Below are 21,216 nucleotides of genomic sequence, written 5' to 3' on the forward strand. Positions count from 1 at the left end.
CACAGAGCATGAGACCCGCTACGACCGACAGCGCCGGTCGTAGCGGGGCTCGATCCAAAGGGGGCGAGCTATCGATGTTGATTGACAGCTCGCTCCGTTTGGAAGGCGGGCCGGGGGGGTGGCAGCCCAAACGGGGGCGTTCCCATGGGAACGCCTACCGTTTGGGGGCGGCCCCACTGACATCACTAGTGATGTCAGTGGAGAGCTTCCGGCTCTGACAGAGCCAGAAGCTCTCCGAGGCTTACGACAAGGGAGACCCTACCCTAGGGTCTCGTTGTAAGCCCCGATGGTCACGATGGTCTCTGACCATCGTGACCATCACCGGAGCGGTCGTTAGAGCTGTGGGTGTTAACCCACAGCCTAACAACCACAACAGAGGCAGGCGGTCAGGATGCAATTGGCTGCCCAGTTTCTGAGCGACCGCTTGCATCCTCCGACCGCCTCTGAATGAGGCCCATGGTGCTTGTATACACAGAGGGCTAAGGCACACAGAGTCATGGTGCTTGTATACACAGAGGGCTAAGGCCCACGGAGTCACGGTGCTTGTATACACAGTGGGGTATAGCACCAAAATAAGTTTTATTTTTAAAGTTCTAACTTCTTTTTTTTGCAGTTTTTTAAACTTAAACTTTTTTTTTTTTTTTACACACAGCCACTTGTGAGTCTCGACACTTTAATCAGTATAGCGGAGCAATGCAGCATACATCAGCGTGCAGTCAGTGTGCCCCCTTACACAGTCACTTTTGCCAGCACAGCCACTTGTGAGTCTCTGGACACAGCACTTAGGAGCTCATTGAGACCCGTTCACATGTGGCAGCTCGCTCGTACGTGGCCGATGTTAAGCGAACGCGCATGCGCACGCTTCATTAACTACTCAGAGCGATCGGAATCTGCTCGCTCACCAAGCAAAGACAGCCCAGTGTAATGAGTGACAGGAGAGGCCGTTTGTGGGTGGTAACAGGGGCAGGACACTAATAACGGGGGAGGGGAGGTGCAAACGCAGGCGTGCCTGAGTGTTTCAATGTCGTTTCACAGGCATGCATAATTATCAGCCAGCATCATAGTACACATCACCTTCCTTTTTTTTACACTGAAGTCCTCGCAGTGCTTGCGGTAGGGTAAAGGCACCCTCAAGCGCTGTGATCAATTACGATTGTCCTCGATGTACCAATGTTTAAAAACACTTCCTGGAGATGACGTGCGCTAGTGGGCGTATCAACATATGCTAATGGACGTCTATAGACAAAAAGTGATCGCTTGCCAAGACAATGTGGGCGTGCTTATGCCTTTCCGAGCGAGCGCCTGCCATGCCGTCACTTAGCCGAATTTGCATACGCTGGGGCGAGCGATCACATCTAGCGAGCGGCTCTGAATCAGGTCCTTTAATCAGCAGAGTATAGCACAGCATCAGCGTGCATTGTGCCCCCCAAACAGCCACTTTGCCAGCACAGCCACTTGTCCCACTCAGCCAGCCAGTATTCAGCAGAGCATTGCGCAGCATACATCAGCATGCCCCCTATACAGCCACTTGTCCCACTCAGCCAACCCGCCCCGTAGCATTGCAGTGCGCAGTCTAGAGCATGCAGGAGAAATGGCGCCGAGTCGTGGGACCCGGCATCTTATGTAGAGGCGAACTCTCGCGAGGATCCGCCGTCAGGATGCTAACACTCGGCTCGCAGTGGGGATCAGAGTCTCGGCTCAGGTGGGACTCAGATCCCCATGTTCGGAGCAGTTCGGATTCTGTGGATTCTCATCTCTTTTTAAAATGTATAATGATCATGCTACAGATGATGTAATGATACATAATAATACATAGCATCCTGTTGGATTAATAAAATGTATAGGATTGTCCACTATTAGAAACCACATTCTGATTAATTTATTAATTTAGGCAGAGAAATATATATCTTTGATTGATTTTAGGTATTCATGACTATTTGTGCTGTTTTTACTAAGCAGGAGAGACCTGTGCCGGGCTACTAAGCAGGAGAGACCTGTGCCAGGCTACTAAGCAGGAGAGACCTGTGCCAGGCTACTAAGCAGGAGAGACCTGTGCCAGGCTACTATACAGGAGAGACCTGTGCCAGGCTGCTAAGCAGGAGAGACCTGTGCCAGGCTAGCATACAGGAGAGAACTGTAGCAGACTAACAGACAGGAGAGATCAGTGTTCTTGTATTAATTAGTCCTATCACATCCTCACCTGACAGTCTAATGCTGGGTACACACTGGTTGACATATTGGCCATTCAGCTGAACGGCCGATATATCATGTGTTCATCAGCATCAGCTTTTACAGACGATATGTCTATAAATGACATCATTCACAGACATATCGCGTTGGCTGTGCAGCACAGTCGATGGCAGAAATATATGCAGTTATATCTAACCATCGTGCTCTGTGTACGGGTGGTCAGACAACTACCCATACACTTGCTGTACAGGCAGCTGGGGAGGGGGATGCAATGCAACCCCCGGCCACATGGCTGTGATGGTTGTTGAGTGTGTATAAACAACCACCATCTGCAGATATACCTTTCAGGTGTGTACCTAGCTTAATGTAGGCCTGGCCAACCTGTCCCAGCATACCCTCCCACCCATCAGCTGGTAATGCATGCTGGAGAGCTACAGGTTGGTCTAAAGCTCTAATTACCTCTCTAAGCCCCGCCCCCTCATTACAGTAAAACTTTCAGATTGCTCATGCTTTACCTGTGGGACAGTCTCCTGTCTGAGCTTCTGGGTGTTGGACACAGACAAATTTCCCCTTCTAAATTTTTTTTTTTAATCCCCCCCCCTGCAAACAGGATTATAAAACTATTACACCCTGATCTGAATTTGAATTTTGTCTCAGTAATAACAGTGACTCAGATACCAGTGGCTGACAAGGTAACTGTCTGGATGATTGTAGAGTCTCTCTCATTTGTGTAGTACTGTAGTTTATTTTGTAGGATATTAATGCTGTGTGTATTAGACACTGCTGTATATTAGAACGTGCTGCTTCTAGGCAAAGAGTCTCTCAGGGGAGAACTTCAAAGCTTTTCCTTAAAATGTGAAATGTAATATTTATGTTTGCAAAAAAAAATTAGAAAAATTAGATGTTTAAAATTGTAATTTGGGTGTGGCTGGAATCACTGTAATATTGAGAATGTATAAAATGGGCAGTGGCTGAGTGGGGCTTATTTATAGAAAGGTTTGTACATTTCTGCAACTTTTAGTGTGTGTGTGTGTGTGTGTGTGTGTGTGTGTTTGTTTTCTTTGGCTTGATTTTGTCTTTTAAAATTACTGCTGCTTTATTAATCTAGGCAGACTCGCCATAATCATGCCAGAAGCTCACAGGCTATTACCTACCCTCCAACATGACCCATTGTATTCGGTACAAAATGCTCTGCTCCTGGACTTCATTCTTAATTTATGATTGCAGTCAACTGGGTTGAACTAGTTAATTGATGAGACAGGTGTCTGCAATCATAAATTAAGAGGGAAGTCCAGGAGCAGAGCATTTTGTACCTAATGGAATGGGTCATGTTGGAGGGTCTGCTATTACATGAGCCCTTATAGATGTCTGCAGTGAGTTCCTGAAAGCAGAACAATAGGTCCTAAATTGAATGCATGTATGCATTTCTCCCAGCTGTCCTGACTTTTGGGAGTCCTAATTTGAGGGGACCATCCAGCAGATCGGTGCATTGGCCCCACTTTCAGGATGGTTGGGTGGTGCTGCACATATCTGGGGAACGATACTGGGACCGACCCTGACATGTTGTGATCACACCTACTGCGCCCGCTCGGTCTACTGAATACAATAATATGTTGGATGTCATGTGCATGGGCTGAAGCAGCAGATCCCTATCCTTCCCTGACTAGGATCTAATCGGGTCAAATCTGTTGTCTGTTCGCTGTAATGAGTCACTAAGTCCCTAATGAGGCTACACAGCACCACATCTTAGGGAAAGTTCTCTTAAGGTAAATTGTAGGAGACTGGGATGTTAGTATGATGTTTACAGTTCTGCTCAGTGCCGCAGGCAGCGCAGTAATAGTGACCCATCTCTGCCATCTGTTACTGACCTGCGCACTTTCACCTGATAAAATCCAATCTCTACATTTCTACTTTATATTCATACGGCATTCTGTATAGGGGTATTTTAGAGAACAATATTCATAAAATGTATGTTTCCATTTTCAAACCTTTTATATTCATTACGTCTGTATTTTCTAAAATAATGAATTCATAAAATGAGTGTACCAATTAAGAAAGCCACCAAAAAGCTACAGAAGCCATATAAAGTACAACAAACATTATAAATACATTTATTTCAAATATTATTTAAAATATTTTTATTAATAATATTTTTCTAATTATCTGGCCTGAAAATATAGCACTGAACTGAATTATGTAAAGTGGTATTTCTCCTATAGCATCATCGTATATGAGCAACAATTGGCTCTTTCCATATACATTTTCTATTAAATTAATAAAGTGTTCTGGGACATTATACATACCTGTCCACATAGATACAGAGTAATAGTAGTTACTGGGACATTATACATACCTGTCCACATAGATACAGAGTAATAGTAGTTACTGGGACATTATACATACCTGTCCACATAGATACAGAGTAATTGTTTCCCTACAATCAGGGCCAGGAATCAATGGGACGGGTGGAGCTGCAGCTCCAGGCCGCCGATCAAAATAGGCCCACAGTAGCATCTGCTGTAGCCAGGATTATTTTTTTTCTGCTACATCAGCCTGCCTTGCTTAGCGGCTGTCCAACACTCCACCCATTGAGACCCCACCCTTGGCCAGCCACTATTTAAGCACCAGAGATAAGAGGCACGGTGTAAGACCTCACTAACCTTCCCTCAGTGCTTCCTCCACGCCACATAACATTATAAGTGCCGCCTGCTTCCACTGCCTATGTGCTGAGCAGGAACTTATCTCTGGGAAGGGGACGGGGCCAGCTGACTGGGTTCCTGATCCTGACTCTCAGGTGTCAATCTTGCAGTGCAGCTAAGATGCTTACTGCTGTCGTTCTGGCTGCTGATCACTGAGCCTCAGACAGTGCTTCTGTAAAAGGCATGCAAGCGCTGACAAAAATTATATATAATATTTATCAAGATTCATATGTGTGGATACTGTGATGTGTGTGTGTGTGTGTGTGTGTGTGTGTGTATATATATATATACACACACACACACACCAGTGCTCGAAGTGTGCCGGTATGCAACTGTATGGCATACCGGCACGCCAAGCGATTAAGATTTTTTTTTTACAGGACAGAGGGCTGCGCGGGTCTCCACCCGCTAGGACAGCCCCCTAAACCAGCTGCCATGTGTATTTATGTGGCTGGCTCAGTAAAATCCCTGGGCTGTCAGTCACCAAACTGCTGCCCGCCCATCCTCGCGCCTATCTTCGCCCATCCGTGCCGCGAGCCGTTCGTCCCCCGCCGGAAGATTCTGTTCTGGAGCCTAGCGTGTTTGAGTGCAGCCCGTGGCCTGCATGCCGGGAGCCCTCCTCCTATTGCTAAACCCCCACCCACTTGCCCGGGTGTACTTCTGCCACCCAGCTGCCCTCCCGCGTTGCCAGAAGCTTTCCCCTGCTGGAAGGTCTCTGCAGCAGCATTACACGCTGCCTGTACAGAGACCGGCATTGGCCCACCCGCCTCTTAACTCACTGCAGCCCAGCTGCTTAGGAGACAGGAGACTATAGCCCCCCCCTCGCGGCAGTCTCCTATGGCTGTGGGGGGGGAGCGATGACATTGATTGCGCCCCCCCATGGCTTGCCACGGGGCTGATGGGCACCCAGCACCCCCCCCCCCAGCACACAGGCGAAAAATTATTTAATTATTATTTTTAAGCCTAGGGGGCATGGCCACACCTCCCTCGATTAGGCCACACCCCTGGCACGGGTCTGTGTGTGCGCATCCCCCACCGGTTCTGTGACAGTCAGGTCAGACTGGAGTCACAGCCCCTAATATTGGATTCCGCGGTGAGGGGGATTACAGCTGTTGGTGTCACTGCACTTCTCCCTACTTCACTCTACTGGATGGATTCCTCAGCCTGCCTCCTCCTCAGCTCTATGACAGCAGCAACCGGTGAGTAATACAGGATTTCAATAGTGTGGCTGAGTGTCTGGCTACCCCTCTGCTGTGTGCCTCGCTACCCCTGTTGTGTGCCTTGCTACCCGTTTTCCTCAGGGTTGGGTACGGGATGTCAGCGTTTGGGATCCCGGCAGTCAAATCCCTTCCCCTCTTTGTAACCCTCCTTCCCAGAGGCCTAAACCTAACCTTCCCGTACTCTAAACCTAACCCACCCCCTAGTGCCTAACCCTCCCCCTAGCCCCGCTACTTTTCTTCGGAATGCTGGCATCGGGATCCTGATAGGTGTCGGGATTCTGAAGCCGGTATTCTAAGTGCCGGCATTCCCTTTGCTGGAATATTAATCGTATCCTGTGCCGCATTACCCCTGTGTGTCCCACAACCTTTTCCAATATGTGTATGTTTTTTTTTTTCCTGCATCCTATGTATTTTTTTTTTTTCCCTATTGGTGGCTATTCAGTTAAATGCGATCTTGAATAGGGCCAGGAATTTGGTCCCAGAGCTATTCTATTGAACGCACTTTTAATTTAAACCTAACTAAAGGATTTATGCTTGCACTCTCCTGAGGTGTGAGCAGAAACCCAACTAAAGTGCCGTCCACGATGCTGTTTTTCAGCTTAGTGAGCCGCTGACAGCATTGCAACAGGCACTTTAGTTTGAAAATGCCTGCCAGTTAGCAAGCCTAAACACCTGGCTTAAGGCACTAACATCGCGGCTAATTGAAATGGGTTAAAAAAAACTAATTGATTCTGCAGTTTACGTGGAATCAGTGTGTTTCCGTGCGTGAGTCCCGATTTTTACGGCGCTGGAAAAAGGCTATTTAGTTGAATAGCTTTCCCTGCGCCGCGGGGATTTTGGCAGGCAATTAGTCGTGGGTGAAACCCTGCGGCTAATCGAATACCTATCTGTGTTTTTTTTTTTTCTTCCTATGTGTACCATTTTTTTTTTTTTTTTTTTCATTCTAAGCTTATGTGATTAATTTTTTTTTATACGGCAGGGGCCTATATGTTTGTTGTTTTTTCCTTTGTGTGCTAATGTGTTTTCTTTTTTTTTTCTCATGCAAAGCTTTATGTGAATTATTTACAGTGGGAGCCTATGTGTCTGTTTTTTCTTGTCCTATGGGTGCCAATGGGCACAATTCGATTAAACGCAGAGTGAAAAGCGCTGGGAATGAGCTCCCGGAGCTATTAAATTCTGAGAGAAGTTAGGTCGGGGAAGACTTGTTTTCGCGCCTTAAACAGGGTGTCTAGGCGCGAGAATGGGCATTCTCCGACAAAACTTCCCGGCGCGATGGTGTTTTCCCGGCGCTAAGGGCAGAAAGCAGCATCGCGCCTGGACTTTTGTTGGATTTCTGCTCACATATCCTGGTCGGGCTTAGCAGCGTATATGAATTGAATAGCTCTGGGAGCTGATTCCCAGCGCTATTCACTTCGCGTTGAATAGAATCGTGCCCAATGTGTTTTTTTTTTTTTTTTTCTTTCAGGCAAAGCTTATTGTATGTGATTTTATTTATTTTCTACGGCAGGGGACTATGGGCCCGATTGTTGGCCAAGTGCGCATGCGCACGAGGGTGTCGGCTCCGTCGTGCGCATGTGCGAGACCCGCATAGCGACGGGCAAGCCGTCGCTATAGGTCTCACTACAAAGGGGGCATGCTGTCGATGTTGAGTGACAGCACGCCCCCTTTGGTGGGCGGGTTGGGGGGGGTGGCTGCCCAGACGGAGGCGTTCCCATGGGAACGCCTACCGTCTGGGGCCGGCCCCACTGACATCACAAATGATGTCAGTGGGAGTGCTTTTGGCTCTGATGGAGCCAAAAGCACTCCAGGGCTTGCGGCAACAAGACCCTACCAAAAGGGTCTCGTCGCAAGCCCGATGGCCTTGACCATCGCGACCATCTTTTTGGCCGCTCACTATAGCTGTGGGTGGTTACCCACAGCTATGCGAGCGGCCAGGAGGCCGCTCTAAAAAAAAAGAGAGGGAGGGCACTGATTCAGAGCGAGCGCTCTGAAAGAGCGTGCGGCTCTGAATCAGGCCCTATGTTTGGTTTTTCCTTGTGAGTGCCACTGTGTGCATTTTTTTTTTTTTAATGCAAAACTTGTCTTTTTTTTTTATTGTTTTTATTCTTCTTGCAAAACATATGAGGAAAATTAAATTCCACTGAGAGATGTTTAAAGTAATGGATGTCCAATGGATAATTATATTTATTTGGACATCCATTACTTTTTAAGCACCCTGAAGCACTGGGTATAGGGTAGCCACACATATCGGCTAAACCTGTCTAAATCCAGAGTATCCGCATCCAAACTGCCGTTTTTTCATCCAAACTTAGGCCCTGATTCAGACCCACTCGCGAGCGGCTGTCCGCTCGCAAATGGGTCGATGTTCTGCACTGAGCATGCGCACGATGGAGGGAGCTCCGTCGTGCGCATGCGCCAGACGCGACGAGCGAAGGAAAGTCCTTCGCTCGTTGTGTCTGATCAAAGGGGGCGTGCTGTCGATGTTGATTGACAGCACGCCCCCTTTGGTGGGCGTGCCGGGGGCGTGCCTCCCTGACGGGGGCGTTCCCATGGGAACGCCTCCCGTCAGAAGCCGGCCCACTGACATCACTAGTGATGTCAGTGGGAGTGATTTTGGCTCTGATAGAGCCAAAATCACTCCGGAGCTTGCGGTTGAAAACCTCAACCGCAGGCTCCGGCTCGCAGTTTCGATGGTCGCGATGGTCACGACCATCGCGGCCATCAAACTGCACGCTCGTATAGGCTGTGGGTGGTGACCCACAGCTATACGAGCGTCCAGGAGGACGCTCCATTTTTATGGAGGGCGGCCCTCATTCAGAGCGTGCGCTCTGCTCAGAACGTACGGCTCTGAATGAGGGCCTTAGACCTTTCACATGACGCCCTTTTTTTGAGAGGCCACACCCCTATTGACACAGCCACGCCCCTGCAATTCATTGGCCACACTGATTTTTTACTTGCATCTTCAGCGTACATATACACTGTATGCCCATACCCCCACTTCAAAATTCCCACTTCGACCACTGTGTGTGTGTGTGTGTGTGTATAATTTTTTTTTTTTAGTTTGACTGCCAAGCCACCTCTGTCTCCGGCCCCTGCTCAGGCTGGCCCACCATCTTTCGGCTGGTCTCCTCCAGGACTCCCTCTTCACATCCCCCCCCCCTCTTTGCGACTCCATCCACCCTCCTCCCTGCCATGGCACCATCCTGTTTCCCCACCTACCCCTTTGTGGCTCCATCCCAAGCCCCTGGCTCCCATACTTACCACAGCAGCTGGTCCTCTCCAAAGGCTATCAAGGACCAGGGGGGCGGCTCCATTCTGTTGTGGACTTAACGTAAGTATGAGGTGTGTCGTACCCTCAGGGGTGGAATGGGTATGAGATACCGGTGGCTGAATAGCCACCAATTCAAATACTGACACCGGAAGTCCAAACGGTGAAGATCCTGACTGGGGCTGGGAAGTACCCTAACCCTCCCCCCAATGCTATCTCAGTGGTGCCTAACCCTAATCTCCCCCCCCCCCCCTATGGTCCCTAACCCCTCTTCCTGCATCCTAAACCTAACCCTCCCAGGGGGGTGCTTAACCCTAACCTACCCCCAGTGGTCCCTAACCCTAATCCCCCCTACACATAGCCTAGCCCTCCTTTGGGAGTGTCAAACTCTAATCTCCCGGGGGTGCCTAAACCTAACCAACCCATCCCTGAGGAAACTAACATACTTGCCAGATCTGGACATCCAGGATTCTGGCGCTCAGGATGCTGACGCCGGTATCCTGATCTCCTTCGAGATACTGTCGTTGGCATTATGCCGGATGATGTGATTCTGGCATCGGTACTGTATATATTAGCTGCTGGTATCTCATCTGCTAGCAATATAACTACATTCCCTCAGGGGCACATACTTGGGCAAACTTTTACACTTGTATCTTCCACCATACAGTTTCCCCACACTCACTGCTGTCAGTGGCTGAAATGTCTACCACAAGCTGGCATTCCAGCTGATTCCCTGCAGAACTGTTCTGACATTCAGTTCACAACAGCCGTGTGTGGGTTCTAAATTGTATAGAAAATCCCCTGATAAAGTGGGTTCTGCTTTTCATTGTGGCATACTGTGTATTGTGGATATTACAATCTGGCATAATGTGTATTGTGGTCGCACCACAATGTGGGATACTGTGTATTGGGGATATTACAATGTAGCATAATGTGTATTGTGGGGGCACCACGATGTGACATACTGTGTATTGGGAATATTACAATCTCACATAATGTGTATTGTGGGGACAACGCTACATGGCAAACGGTGTATTGGGGATATTAAAATTGTCATTATGTGTATTGTTGGGGCACCATAATGTGGCATACTGTGTATTGGGTATATTACAGTCTGGCATAATGTTTATTGTGGGGGCACCATGATGTAGAATGCTGTGTTTTAGGGATATTACAATCTGGCACTAGGTGTATTGTGGGGGCACCACAATGTGGCATGCTGAGTATTGGGGATATTATGATGTGGCATAATGTGCATTGTGGGGGCACCACGATGTGGCCTATGGTGTATTGGGGATTTTACAATCTGGCATTGTGAGGACACCACAATGTGGCATACTGCGTATTGGGGATATTACAATCTAGCATAATGTATATTGTGTGGGCACTACAATATGGCACAATGTGTATTGTGGGGGCATCATGATATGACATGCTGGGCGGAATTGAATTGTTTTCGCGGCCTGCATCTCCCGTCTAAAGTGACAGGAGATCACGGGCCGCTATGCAATTGTTCCAGATTTTCGTGCTGATCGCGCCCAAAGTGGTCTGGTTTAGCCGCATAAAGCAGCTAAATCCGACCAAAGTGCTGGGCGCGATCGCGAAAAGTGATGTTTGGGTGCCCAAACATGTCACTTTTTGCACATTTCAGCTCTTATCCCCCAGGGGCTGCGAGCAGAAATGTAGCGCTGGCAGCTGATCGTGCCCAACAGGAGCAAGAATTGAATAGCTCCATCGAGCGCGATGGGGGCAGGAATCAATTGAATTCTGCCCACTGTATATTGGGGAAATCACAATCTGCCATAATGTGTATTGTGGGGACTGTTAGGATGCGGCCTGGGATCGGCCGCTACTCACTTCTGCGCTGGTGTCCTTGGGCTTAGGTGTCCAGCCGTTGGGAGTGGGTGGAGGTGAGTGGTGACTGAGTATTCTCCCTGGAGTCCGCTAGGGCTTCTGTGTGTGCATCCTGGTTTCCCGGGGTGCCGGGCATGGACGCAGCCATGTTGGTTCATTTCAGCTGACTAGTCTCTCCCAATGGTAGTCCTGTGGTCACTCAGCTGATCCAATGATCAGCTACCCAGGGGTATTTAAGTCTGACTCCAGGAACAGGAAACTGCTGTTCAACTTCGCTGTTCCAGTGACTTGTGATTCTCACCAGTGTTGCTCTGTGTTTTCCCTTCAGAGTGTTGATTCAGCTCACTTACAGTTCTCTAGTATTCATGCATTGGCTCCCATGCTATTTTCTGTCTGAGACTTATGGTGGCCATACATGGGACGATTTTTCACACTGTTTTGAAATTTACGACCGGTTGGTCAGACCAATTGTTTGCAAATAGTTGTTTGAGTCTTCTGCGACCCCTGAGGCATGTCCCCACCATCGTGTAGTTGGATCGCAGATCAGATGGTTTTGCAAAGAGATCTCAGCCGATGGTGTACGATTTGAGCCCAATCGTGTGTACTTTTGGTCATGTACGATCTGGCCACTCCCCTCTGCCATTATCACAGACAGTTGTGTAGAAGCTGAAAAGATAAAGCAGGAGCGCGATCATTTGAGTGTTTTGAAGTGAGTGTATACATCCTTGCCCCACCAATTTGTCTTAACCCCATAGCGAGCATGGTCAGAGAAATGGGGGAGAGCCAACAAATACACACTCAGCTGATTATCTATGAAACCATAATTCAGGCGAGAAGCGAAAATCTTACCAGCAATACAAGGCTGACTGATGAGCCTGTCAACCAGACAACAATGCAGCCCTGCTATAGGCTATCTGCATCCCAGGAGTTCTCCTCCTCCTATGCCAAATTACCAACCACCAACACAAATGGTGCGTTACAGCCAACACCCCATCATAGTCAGCCATTGTCACAAAACAACCCCTCAATATCCTCAGCCATTGCATATAGTGGCATTTTGGGTGAGGATGAGCAAGCCAGCCAATGGTTTATTCCTTAATGTTTATGTAGCAAGTTGCTAACCATTAGATATGGGTCTGCCTGCAAATGGTTTATAAATTTAGATTAATCTGTAAAAAACTGTATCCCCCAGTTTGATCTTTCTCAGTACCTGCTGCATGGTATGGGGTGTGGATGATGTGGATTGGGCAGGTCCACTAAGCGCATGGTGCAAAGACAGATAGTTGGTTGCCGGGGCCTCATTCTGTCCTTCCGCCATGTGCTTTTGGGCCCGTTCAATCCCAATCTGACACACCACATACCATTCTGCTGGTATTGTGCAACAATTACCTGGTGATATTGTAGTTTTAACATAGTATGTAAACTATTTGTTTTACCAATTCAAGGCAAAGCCAACACGTAGGTTTTGTGTTTTACGACGTAAATATAAATTCTAATATATTTTACAGCCATGTTTGGTTGACTTGATTGCACACAGAGTGTTACCCCTAAGGAATAAAACAATATTTTTGTTTTCAAAAGATAAAAATGTGCAAGTGTTTTTACTTACTTTGCAGTAGTCGACCTTCAGGACATTGATAATGGCCACACAGGTGTCCGGGATGATGCGCCCCAACGCCTGGGCGGAAATGAGGGTCCTAAACTTCAGGTCTTCAAAAGACTGTCCGGTTGCTAGATACCGCAGGGTCGCCACCAACCTCTCCTGAGCCGGGACGGCCATCCTCATATGTGTCCTGCCGCTGGATAATGGGGGTCACCAGATGCAGCAACTCCTGGAATGTGGCGTCATCCATTCGCAGGAAGTTGCGATAGTAATCCGGGTTATTCTCCCTAAGCTCCATCAGCAGGGGCAAATAGGAGCGAATGGGAAAGATTTCAGGACTGCACAACCTGACTATATATATGATGGGAGGTGCTACCTGATGAGACTAAGTGCAGTCCAGAAATCTTTCCCATATACTCCATTTAATGTGCTTTATTGCACTTCTGGGGGAAAGGAGACACCCTCATTCTGGGCTAGTACCCCTCCTTATTGGTTTAAAAGCATGGAGTATGGTAATGTATATGCACACTGTATTAGGCACAATTCTAGATAAGTCCTACAAGTTATATACTGTAGTGCAACTTTGGTTAATTTTTGGGGTGTGGGTCCCCCTGGATTGCATTGGTTACTCTGTCTCAGGGCACCGCATTATAACACATTTTCCTTTCTACCACATTTTAACCCTTCACTGTGTATGTTTAATATATATGTACTTCACTTTTTTATTTTCATTCTTTATATGTAGCTGCAGCTGCTCTTAACTATCTCTTTACACTGCACTTTTCTTACTATGCTGGTGCCCTGGGGCAGCTTGGCTGGGCCAGATTTGGGTGGTCCTGCGCTCTGGATTTGAACCCTAGTATGTTGGGGACCTACCCGAAAGAGGTTACCTGGATATGGTGGGTAGGCCCATAACCTTGGCCATGATTATGCTAAAAAGCTCTATTGATTACAAAATTTTATTGCATTTATATATATTATTAATAATTTGGAGTTGTGCACCTGAGATTTGTCTGTTTCTGTGCCTGCATATAGGAGCGAGTCTCCCTCCTCAACAGCCACTCCTTGGTCCAGCAGGATCTCATCCTCCTCCGTCTCTCCTCAACTCATTCACCTTTCAGCCTCAGATATTCATAGGCTAGCAGAAGCTTATGGCGATAGGAATCAATCAGAAAGTAGAGAAATAACACACTTTGTAAAAGGCAAGCCGCAAAACACATTAGCAAAGTACAGCGTTCAGCAGGTAAACCTAGCCTCTCTAGTCACTGAGGAGTGTGCAAAGATCCTAAAATGGCTGTTTCCTTTTATAGCCCCTAGATAAGCCCTCCCCTAGCTGACATTCTAGAAGATTCATCGTGTGTAAAATGTGCTGCAAACAATCAATCGTATACGATTTATCAAATCGTATGGTCTTATGTGAAATCGTTGCATTTTACATTCAAATCATCTAGGATCTGAAGGAAAGAATATTCAAGAGAAATCGTACAACTCATCTTACCAACTTTTGAATCTCACCGTGTATGGGGGCCACTAGTTCTCTCCCAGTACTCCTGTCTTGTATGTTTCTATGCCTGTGTGTCTTGTAATGTTCTGCCAGTTCTTCTGCAATTTCCCTGTGTAACTGAGGTGGCAGATTACCTGCTATTACTAATTAGCTCCCAGCTACATTTCTTAGCATTCCCAGTATATGCCTGTGTCCAGTCTGCTCTACGAGCCTAATTCAGAGGCGCTCGCAAAAAGCGTGCGCTCGCTGTGAATCAGGGCGGCCGCATGGGGTTTTTTTTCGGCCTCCTGGCCGCTCGCTAAGTTGTGGGTGACCACCCACAGCTTTAGCGAGTGGCCAGATGATGGTCGCGACCATCGCAACCATTGGGCTTACGACGAGACCCTTGTAGTAGGGTCTAGTCCGTCGCAAAGCCCCAGTGAGCTTCCGGCTCTAATAGAGCCGGAAGCTCACCACTGACATCACTCGTGATGTCAGTGGGGATGCCCCCAAATGGCAGGCGTTCCTTCGGGAACGCCTCCATTTGGCCAGCCACCCTCCCCGGCCCGCCTACAAAACGGGGCAAGCTGTCGATCAACATCGACAGCCTATCCATTACTAGACTTTGGGGTCTATTTACTAAACAGTGTTAGGAGACAGTGAAAAGTGATAAGGTGCCAGCCAATCAGCTCCCAACTGCCATCTCACAGGCTGTATTTGAAAAATGACAGTTGGGAGCTGATTGGCTGGCACCTTATCACTTTCTTATCACTTTTCACTCTGTCTCTTAACACTGCTTAGTAAATAGACCCCTTTGTGAACAATCCAACCAAAACCAGGTTTTGGTTGGATTGTTCACAAAGTCAGGTAATGGATAGCCGACAGGACCAGCGATGCGTGCGCACTCTGGGTCCATACCGCCCCCGACTGTCTACTGAACATGCCCGTCAACCAGACGACACTCGCCAGGTTCAGCATGTTCAGGGATAGGAGGTAACATGAAGGTTTGAACGCTGGACGTTCAGACTTTGATGTTGCGTAGTGGATACCCCCCTTCACTGTCCTCTGCCCTTCGACTGTGATGCATGCAGTGTGTGTATATAATTTATTGCTCCTCTTGCGTCCTATACTACACTGCAAATATCTTTATAACCACTCCGGAATATTTGTATAACATTATGTGCACTGATTAGATAAAGCCTCTACAGGATAATTTGTTAATCTATTGTTTCATTATTTCTCTCAAATGTTTTACATTATGATGGGGCCCTGAAACTGTGAGGTAGGACTTTATACATTTTATACGTTATGGGACTCGCATACTGTAATTTTGTGTGTGTGTGTGTGTGTGTGTGTGTATAAAATATATATTATACACACTTGCATCTAATTTAATAAATAACCTGTGTTTTCAGTGCACAATAATCTAACAGGTGGTGCATGCTTAATTTAAGCCAAGAGGTGAAAGAAATTGAGGTGGTTGACAGTAGGCAGTAGCTGTGCACTCCATGGTGCTAGCTACACCCATGTGAACACCACATCACCACAGCACTGGTCACCCCTGATTCCCACATCAGTAGTCACATCCCCGCCGTGCTGGTCACACCCTCTGCGGAAGCACAAATAGGCCCATCAGAAACGTCAGCTCCAGGCCCATGTGGACCTTAATCTGGCACTGCCTACAATGTACAAATCTCCATAGGGATTCCATCAGAACAAGAACAGTAGTTTTCAGGTAAGTGTTTATTACGCCCACTGTGCTACAAAGTAAACACTGTGCAATCTAATACTACAAATAGTTATTGGGATTTAATGATTTATTTAGAATGTTAAGGCAACCCATCTATTATGTTCCATAAAGGGGGCCCCAGTGGAGCTTCCAACTTATATTCCCTATCACATGTACACATACAAATGCTTTTTGGTACTTTTTTTTTTGTCAGCAGCCAATTAACCTAATCGGTAGGGGAGAATATACAAACACTCCACAGATATTGCCGTGACTGGAATCAAAGCCTTGACCTCAGTGTTAAGAGGCAAAGGAGCACCATGCTGCTCAAGTGACAAACCAAGGAAGTTCCTATGTTAGTGGTTCCCAAATTCTGTCCTCAAGGCACCCTAATGGTCCAGGTTTTAAGGAACTCCATTATTGACCACAGGTGAATTAATTCGTGCCCTGGTCATTTTGATTTAATCATCTGTTCTCGCCTATGGATATCCCTAAAGCCTGGACTGTTAGGACAGTGGTTCCCAAACAGGGTGCTCTCCCTATGTCATAGTTATTTACTCTCTCGGATCCTCCAGGAGATTCCTGAATGTTCCTAGTGAATTGGGCAGGATGGGGATAATAATCACTACATGCTATATACTTTTATCATTTCGCCTTCTCAAGTGTCTTCTCAATTTTCTCCTCTAGTTCAGTTTCCTGATACAATGGGCACAATCTCAATGAAGAACCTAATGTATATAACTGTCGTATTGACTGGCATCTTTATACTGGGATTTTTATTTAACAACCCTTTGAACACTCCGTTGGATCTCTGGAGTCTTCCGTGTAACTGCTGTGATAGTAGACTAACCACTGAGACTATTACACCACTGGGAGACAACCGGACATTTATCATAGCTGCATATTTCGACAATCGAATACACAATAAAAGCGCAGTTCGTGTCCTCAGCATTATTCATCATAAAGAGGTAAAGGAGCTATATTGCTGGTTTTGTTGCACCATAAACAAATCTGTGAAGGTTTCCAAGGCTCAGATAGACATACACAGTGATCGGTTTGACTTTGCTTATGGCACAACGGACCTGCTCTGTATGGAACCACCAGACTGCCAAGCCAAGTACCTATATGTCCATATGTCTCCTTCAGGAAACATGACACAATTACCCCTGTTCCAAATACAAAATCAGGACAAGAAACCATTTTCCGCCAACTTCACTGTCTGCATTTCCACCATGTATGGCAATTACAGTAACATCTTACAGTTCTTGCAAACCATAGAGATGTACCGGATATTGGGAGCCCAAAGGGTCATGATCTACCTTAATAATTGCAGCACACAGATGGAAAAAGTTATTCAGTACTACATTGCAGAAGGTATTGTAGAGGTGATACCATGGCCAATCCAGCGATACCTGAGAACTAATCGAGCATGGCACTATTCCAATTCTACGAACGCCAAAGATATTGGTTATTATGGTCAATTGGCAACACTCAATGACTGCATCTATCGGAACATGTACAGGAGTAAGTTTGTGCTGCTTAATGATCTTGATGAAATAATTCTGCCGGTTAAACACCAGACATGGAACAGCCTGATGGATAGTCTTCAGCAACAGAACCCAGGAGTTGGAGTTTTTTTGTTTGAAAATCACATTTTTCTTCGAACCATCAATATTGATGGAAACTTCTCCAACATTTCATCTTGGCAGAGTTTGCCAGGATTCAATATACTGCAGCACGTTCACCGTGAGCCAATCAGTCCGGGCTATTCCAGGGGCCGGAAAATGATTGTGGATCCTAGGAAGGTAATTCAAACATCTGTACACTATGTTATAAAATTTATTGGATATTCTAAAGATGTCTCTAATGAGACAGCCCTGCTTCACCACTGCAGATCCCCTTTTCAGAAGAACTTACCGAACACATCTTTAATTGAAGAGAGAACTATTTGGAGATATAATGCTTCATTGATTAGAAATGTTAACAAGGTCCTAAGTCAAATACATTTATAGTCATAATAACCAAAGTAAATGGTTGTCAAGGTCAGATTATTTTTCTCTGATAAACAGATTTTTACCTTTTTCTATCAATGATTATATTCTCAGGTTTTCTATGAGGGCAAAAACAAAATTAAAAATTTGGGCAGTAATCCTCAGCTTGAGGAAAGCTCTTAGGGTGGGAATTAGTGATGGACAAACCATTTTCATCTATGTACAGATGTGTCCACATTCACCATTGCTCATATATTTGGCTCAGCATAGACTGTAGTTTAGCTGTGCCATGCGCCTTTTCCTTTAAATATCCATCTTAGTGGCATCACTAATGCAAAAAAAAAGTACAATTCAAGGGTACACTCACTACTGGGGCTGGCATTACTTGTAGTTCCCCTGACACACATTGTTTTGCTTGATCTGTGACTTTACACACATTTCATACCAAGGGGTCTATTTACTAAGGTGAGATAAGGGGTTAGAAATGCTAAAGACAGAGAAAATCCCTGTACATACTGCTTCTCAGTATGTACTAAAGGGATTTTCTCTGCCTGCAGCCTGTCAGCGCTAAGTGCAGGCTACAATACATACTTGCCGACAATCAGCTCCAGCCTTCCGGGAGGGAGCTGATTGTCGGCTAACAGCGGGGGGGTGGGGCCGGCCATTGGGGGTGGAGCTGGGACGGGGCCGCACGATCGCGTCATAGTGGCTCCGCCCCCTCTTCACAATGCCGTTATTTTCGGTGTTGTGAAGCAGGGGGCGGGGCCACGGTGACGCGATTCAGCGCGAATCGCATCACCGGCCCCCCCTGCTGCCATGCGGCCGGCGGTTCGATTCCCGTCAGCGGCAGCCCGACAGGAGCAGAATTCAAAGCAGCGGAAGCCTGACAGCGCTGGAAATCCCGATCGTGGATAGGTGAGTATTTACTAACCTAACCCCCATAACCCTAACCCTCCGTAGGGGTGCCTAACCCTAACTTCCACCCCAAGTGCCTAACCCTAACCACCCCCTTCCCCGCTGCCTAAACCTAAGTCCCCCGGGGGGGTGCCTAACCCTAAGTCCCCCCCAGGGGGTGCCTAATCCTAACCCTCCCTCCCCCTAGCCTAACCCTCCCGGGGGGTGTGCCTAACCCTAAGTCCTCCCCGGGAGCCCTAAACCTAACCCTACCCCCCCCCCCCCACGGCTGTCCGCTCGCGGCGCCCCGGAATCCCTACGATCGGGATGTCGGGCGCCGGTCTCTCGGCGTCGGGGAAATGAGTCGGGAAGCCGGCTGACGGTATTTAGGCAGTCGGCTTCCTGATTGCCTCCCGCTGCGGGGATTTCTAGTTTTTCAGGGGGGAGGTAGGGAGGGTCAGAGACTTCCGGGAGGCTTGCCTGCCTTTCCGGGGGGCCGGAAGCAGCACCTGAAAATCGGGAGACTCCCGGCCAAACCGTAGACACCCTATGGCAGTGCTAAGTGTTCCAGATATTACTAAGGGGAGAGCATACTTACCGTAGGGTGTCTCCTCCAGCACTGATACCGCCTCCTGTAGCTGCTAGAGATGGCTTCTGAGTGAGTGTCTCAACACAATGACTTGAATAATTCAAGTCGAGACACACACCTCTCTATCAGTGGGAGACGCTACCGCCGGGAATGGTGTGTGTGTGTGTGTGTGTGTGTGTGTGTGTGTACACTCTGACTCTCCCGAGTCAGTGCAGAACTAGCAGTGCAGGGGACGGAGCTTTCAGTGACTCACTCGGAGTTGTGCGGCGCCTGTCGGGGCTCGGGGTGTGTGCACTGACTTGGGAGAGTCAGTGTAGAAGCATGATCTGGGCTGCGGGAGGCGGGGCTGTCAGCGAATCACTAAGTCGCCTGCTCCCCTGCTTGCTACAGCTCTGCAGTAGCTAAAAGAGTTGTGTCCCGAGACACTGCCTCGAGACACGCCACTGAGTTGAGCCATGTGGCTCAACTCAGAAATGTGAATTGCTCTGCCCATTCCTAGTAGCTGCCGGTATCTGCTTCTCCTCACTGGAGAAGCAGGACTTGAGCTATGTCAGTTTGGATGTTTGTTGGAAAAAAAATCCTTTCTTCTTCCTGCTGCACAGGTCTCCGGAGGGAATGAGATAGATCCCCTTCAGTTTGTGTACGATGACGTAATCAGCCAGTGTCCAATGTCATTCCCTACCATCCAAGTGGGCATGGAGGGGGAATATAACCAGGTGGCGAGCATAGCAAGCCACCATGCCCGCGGCGAGTGAAGTGAGACTGCAAGGGGCCGAATTTCTTATTTTCCTGGAAAGTGTGGGCAAAAATATTAACTTCCACCCTCACTCGCGTCACTTCCAGGTACAGCTACTAAAGGGGTTTTATACTCTTCCGGCTCTGGAGATCTGGTGAGGGTGAGTCATGTGTTTCTTTACTATTCTGTTTACACCGCAGAGGAGGTAACTTAATGTTCACCTTCCTCAGTGGGTCTATTATTACTAATACCCGCGTTAGCCAGCTCCTGCTTTGCAGTGGTAGCAGACGAAACAGGAGTGGCATTAACTCCACGGTATGTGGAGACTTAGTAAATAGACCCCCAAGTCTGTTACAACAAAACTACTAATCTTGTGTCCCCGGCACACTGTGAGCGACTTTGTATGCAGGCATGATGTAAATAAGTACACATTGCTTTCCATGGCGGAGCACCTAAGTCACACAGAGCGTATGGAGCAAAAATACTAGGTGAATGAGGTCACAACTATTCCTTATTTTGAAAGGTGTTAGTCAAAAGTCCCAACAAGCAGAAACATAGTGCAAGCAAGAAAACCAATGGAGAGCAATGGGAGGACGGGACTGTACAGTCTTGTTAACAATTTGTTTGTGACAATAATGCCTTAATGCTAGTTTATGGGAATCTAGGGATGACAGAATATAAATACCATATATTAATAAAAACATGGAATTTGTACTTTTTCTCTTTTTGTGATCCAACTCTGTTGCATACAATAAAAATGTATTTTAAACCTGTGTAAACTGTGATGGACAAGCACAAAAGATAAATTCTGCGTCACCGGGGGGTAGTCAGATGGAATAAGTATGATTTGGCAGTTCAAATCCCGGCAGGTGTGAAAATCCCGATCATACAAAGGTAACTATTTACTAACCCTATTCTACCCCTCCCTTAAGGGTGCCTAAACCTAATCCCTTCTTCCCT

General features: G+C 47.3%; 1 protein-coding gene across 2 annotated transcripts; it reads left to right on the top strand.

Moving 5' to 3' along the window:
• The first annotated feature begins 2,599 nt into the window (after window positions 1-2,599).
• Window positions 2,600-18,221, top strand: LOC148480559 (beta-1,4-galactosyltransferase galt-1-like). 2 transcript variants are annotated; one of them, XM_088454216.1, is made up of 2 exons: window positions 2,600-2,627; window positions 16,734-18,221. In XM_088454216.1, exon 2 carries the CDS (start codon window positions 16,751-16,753, stop codon window positions 18,056-18,058), a length of 1,308 nt encoding a protein of 435 aa, XP_088310342.1. In that variant the 5' UTR covers window positions 2,600-2,627; window positions 16,734-16,750; the 3' UTR covers window positions 18,059-18,221. The 2 variants fall into 2 exon arrangements, with proteins under 2 accessions (XP_088310342.1, XP_088310341.1); XM_088454215.1 differs by lacking the exon at window positions 2,600-2,627 and adding an exon at window positions 2,658-2,882.
• The last annotated feature ends 2,995 nt before the right edge of the window (window positions 18,222-21,216 follow it).

The sequence above is a fragment of the Taudactylus pleione genome, unplaced genomic scaffold, assembly GCF_031769625.1.
Source record: "Taudactylus pleione unplaced genomic scaffold, aTauple2 ptg000610l, whole genome shotgun sequence".
Classification (NCBI taxonomy): Eukaryota; Metazoa; Chordata; class Amphibia; order Anura; family Myobatrachidae; genus Taudactylus; species Taudactylus pleione.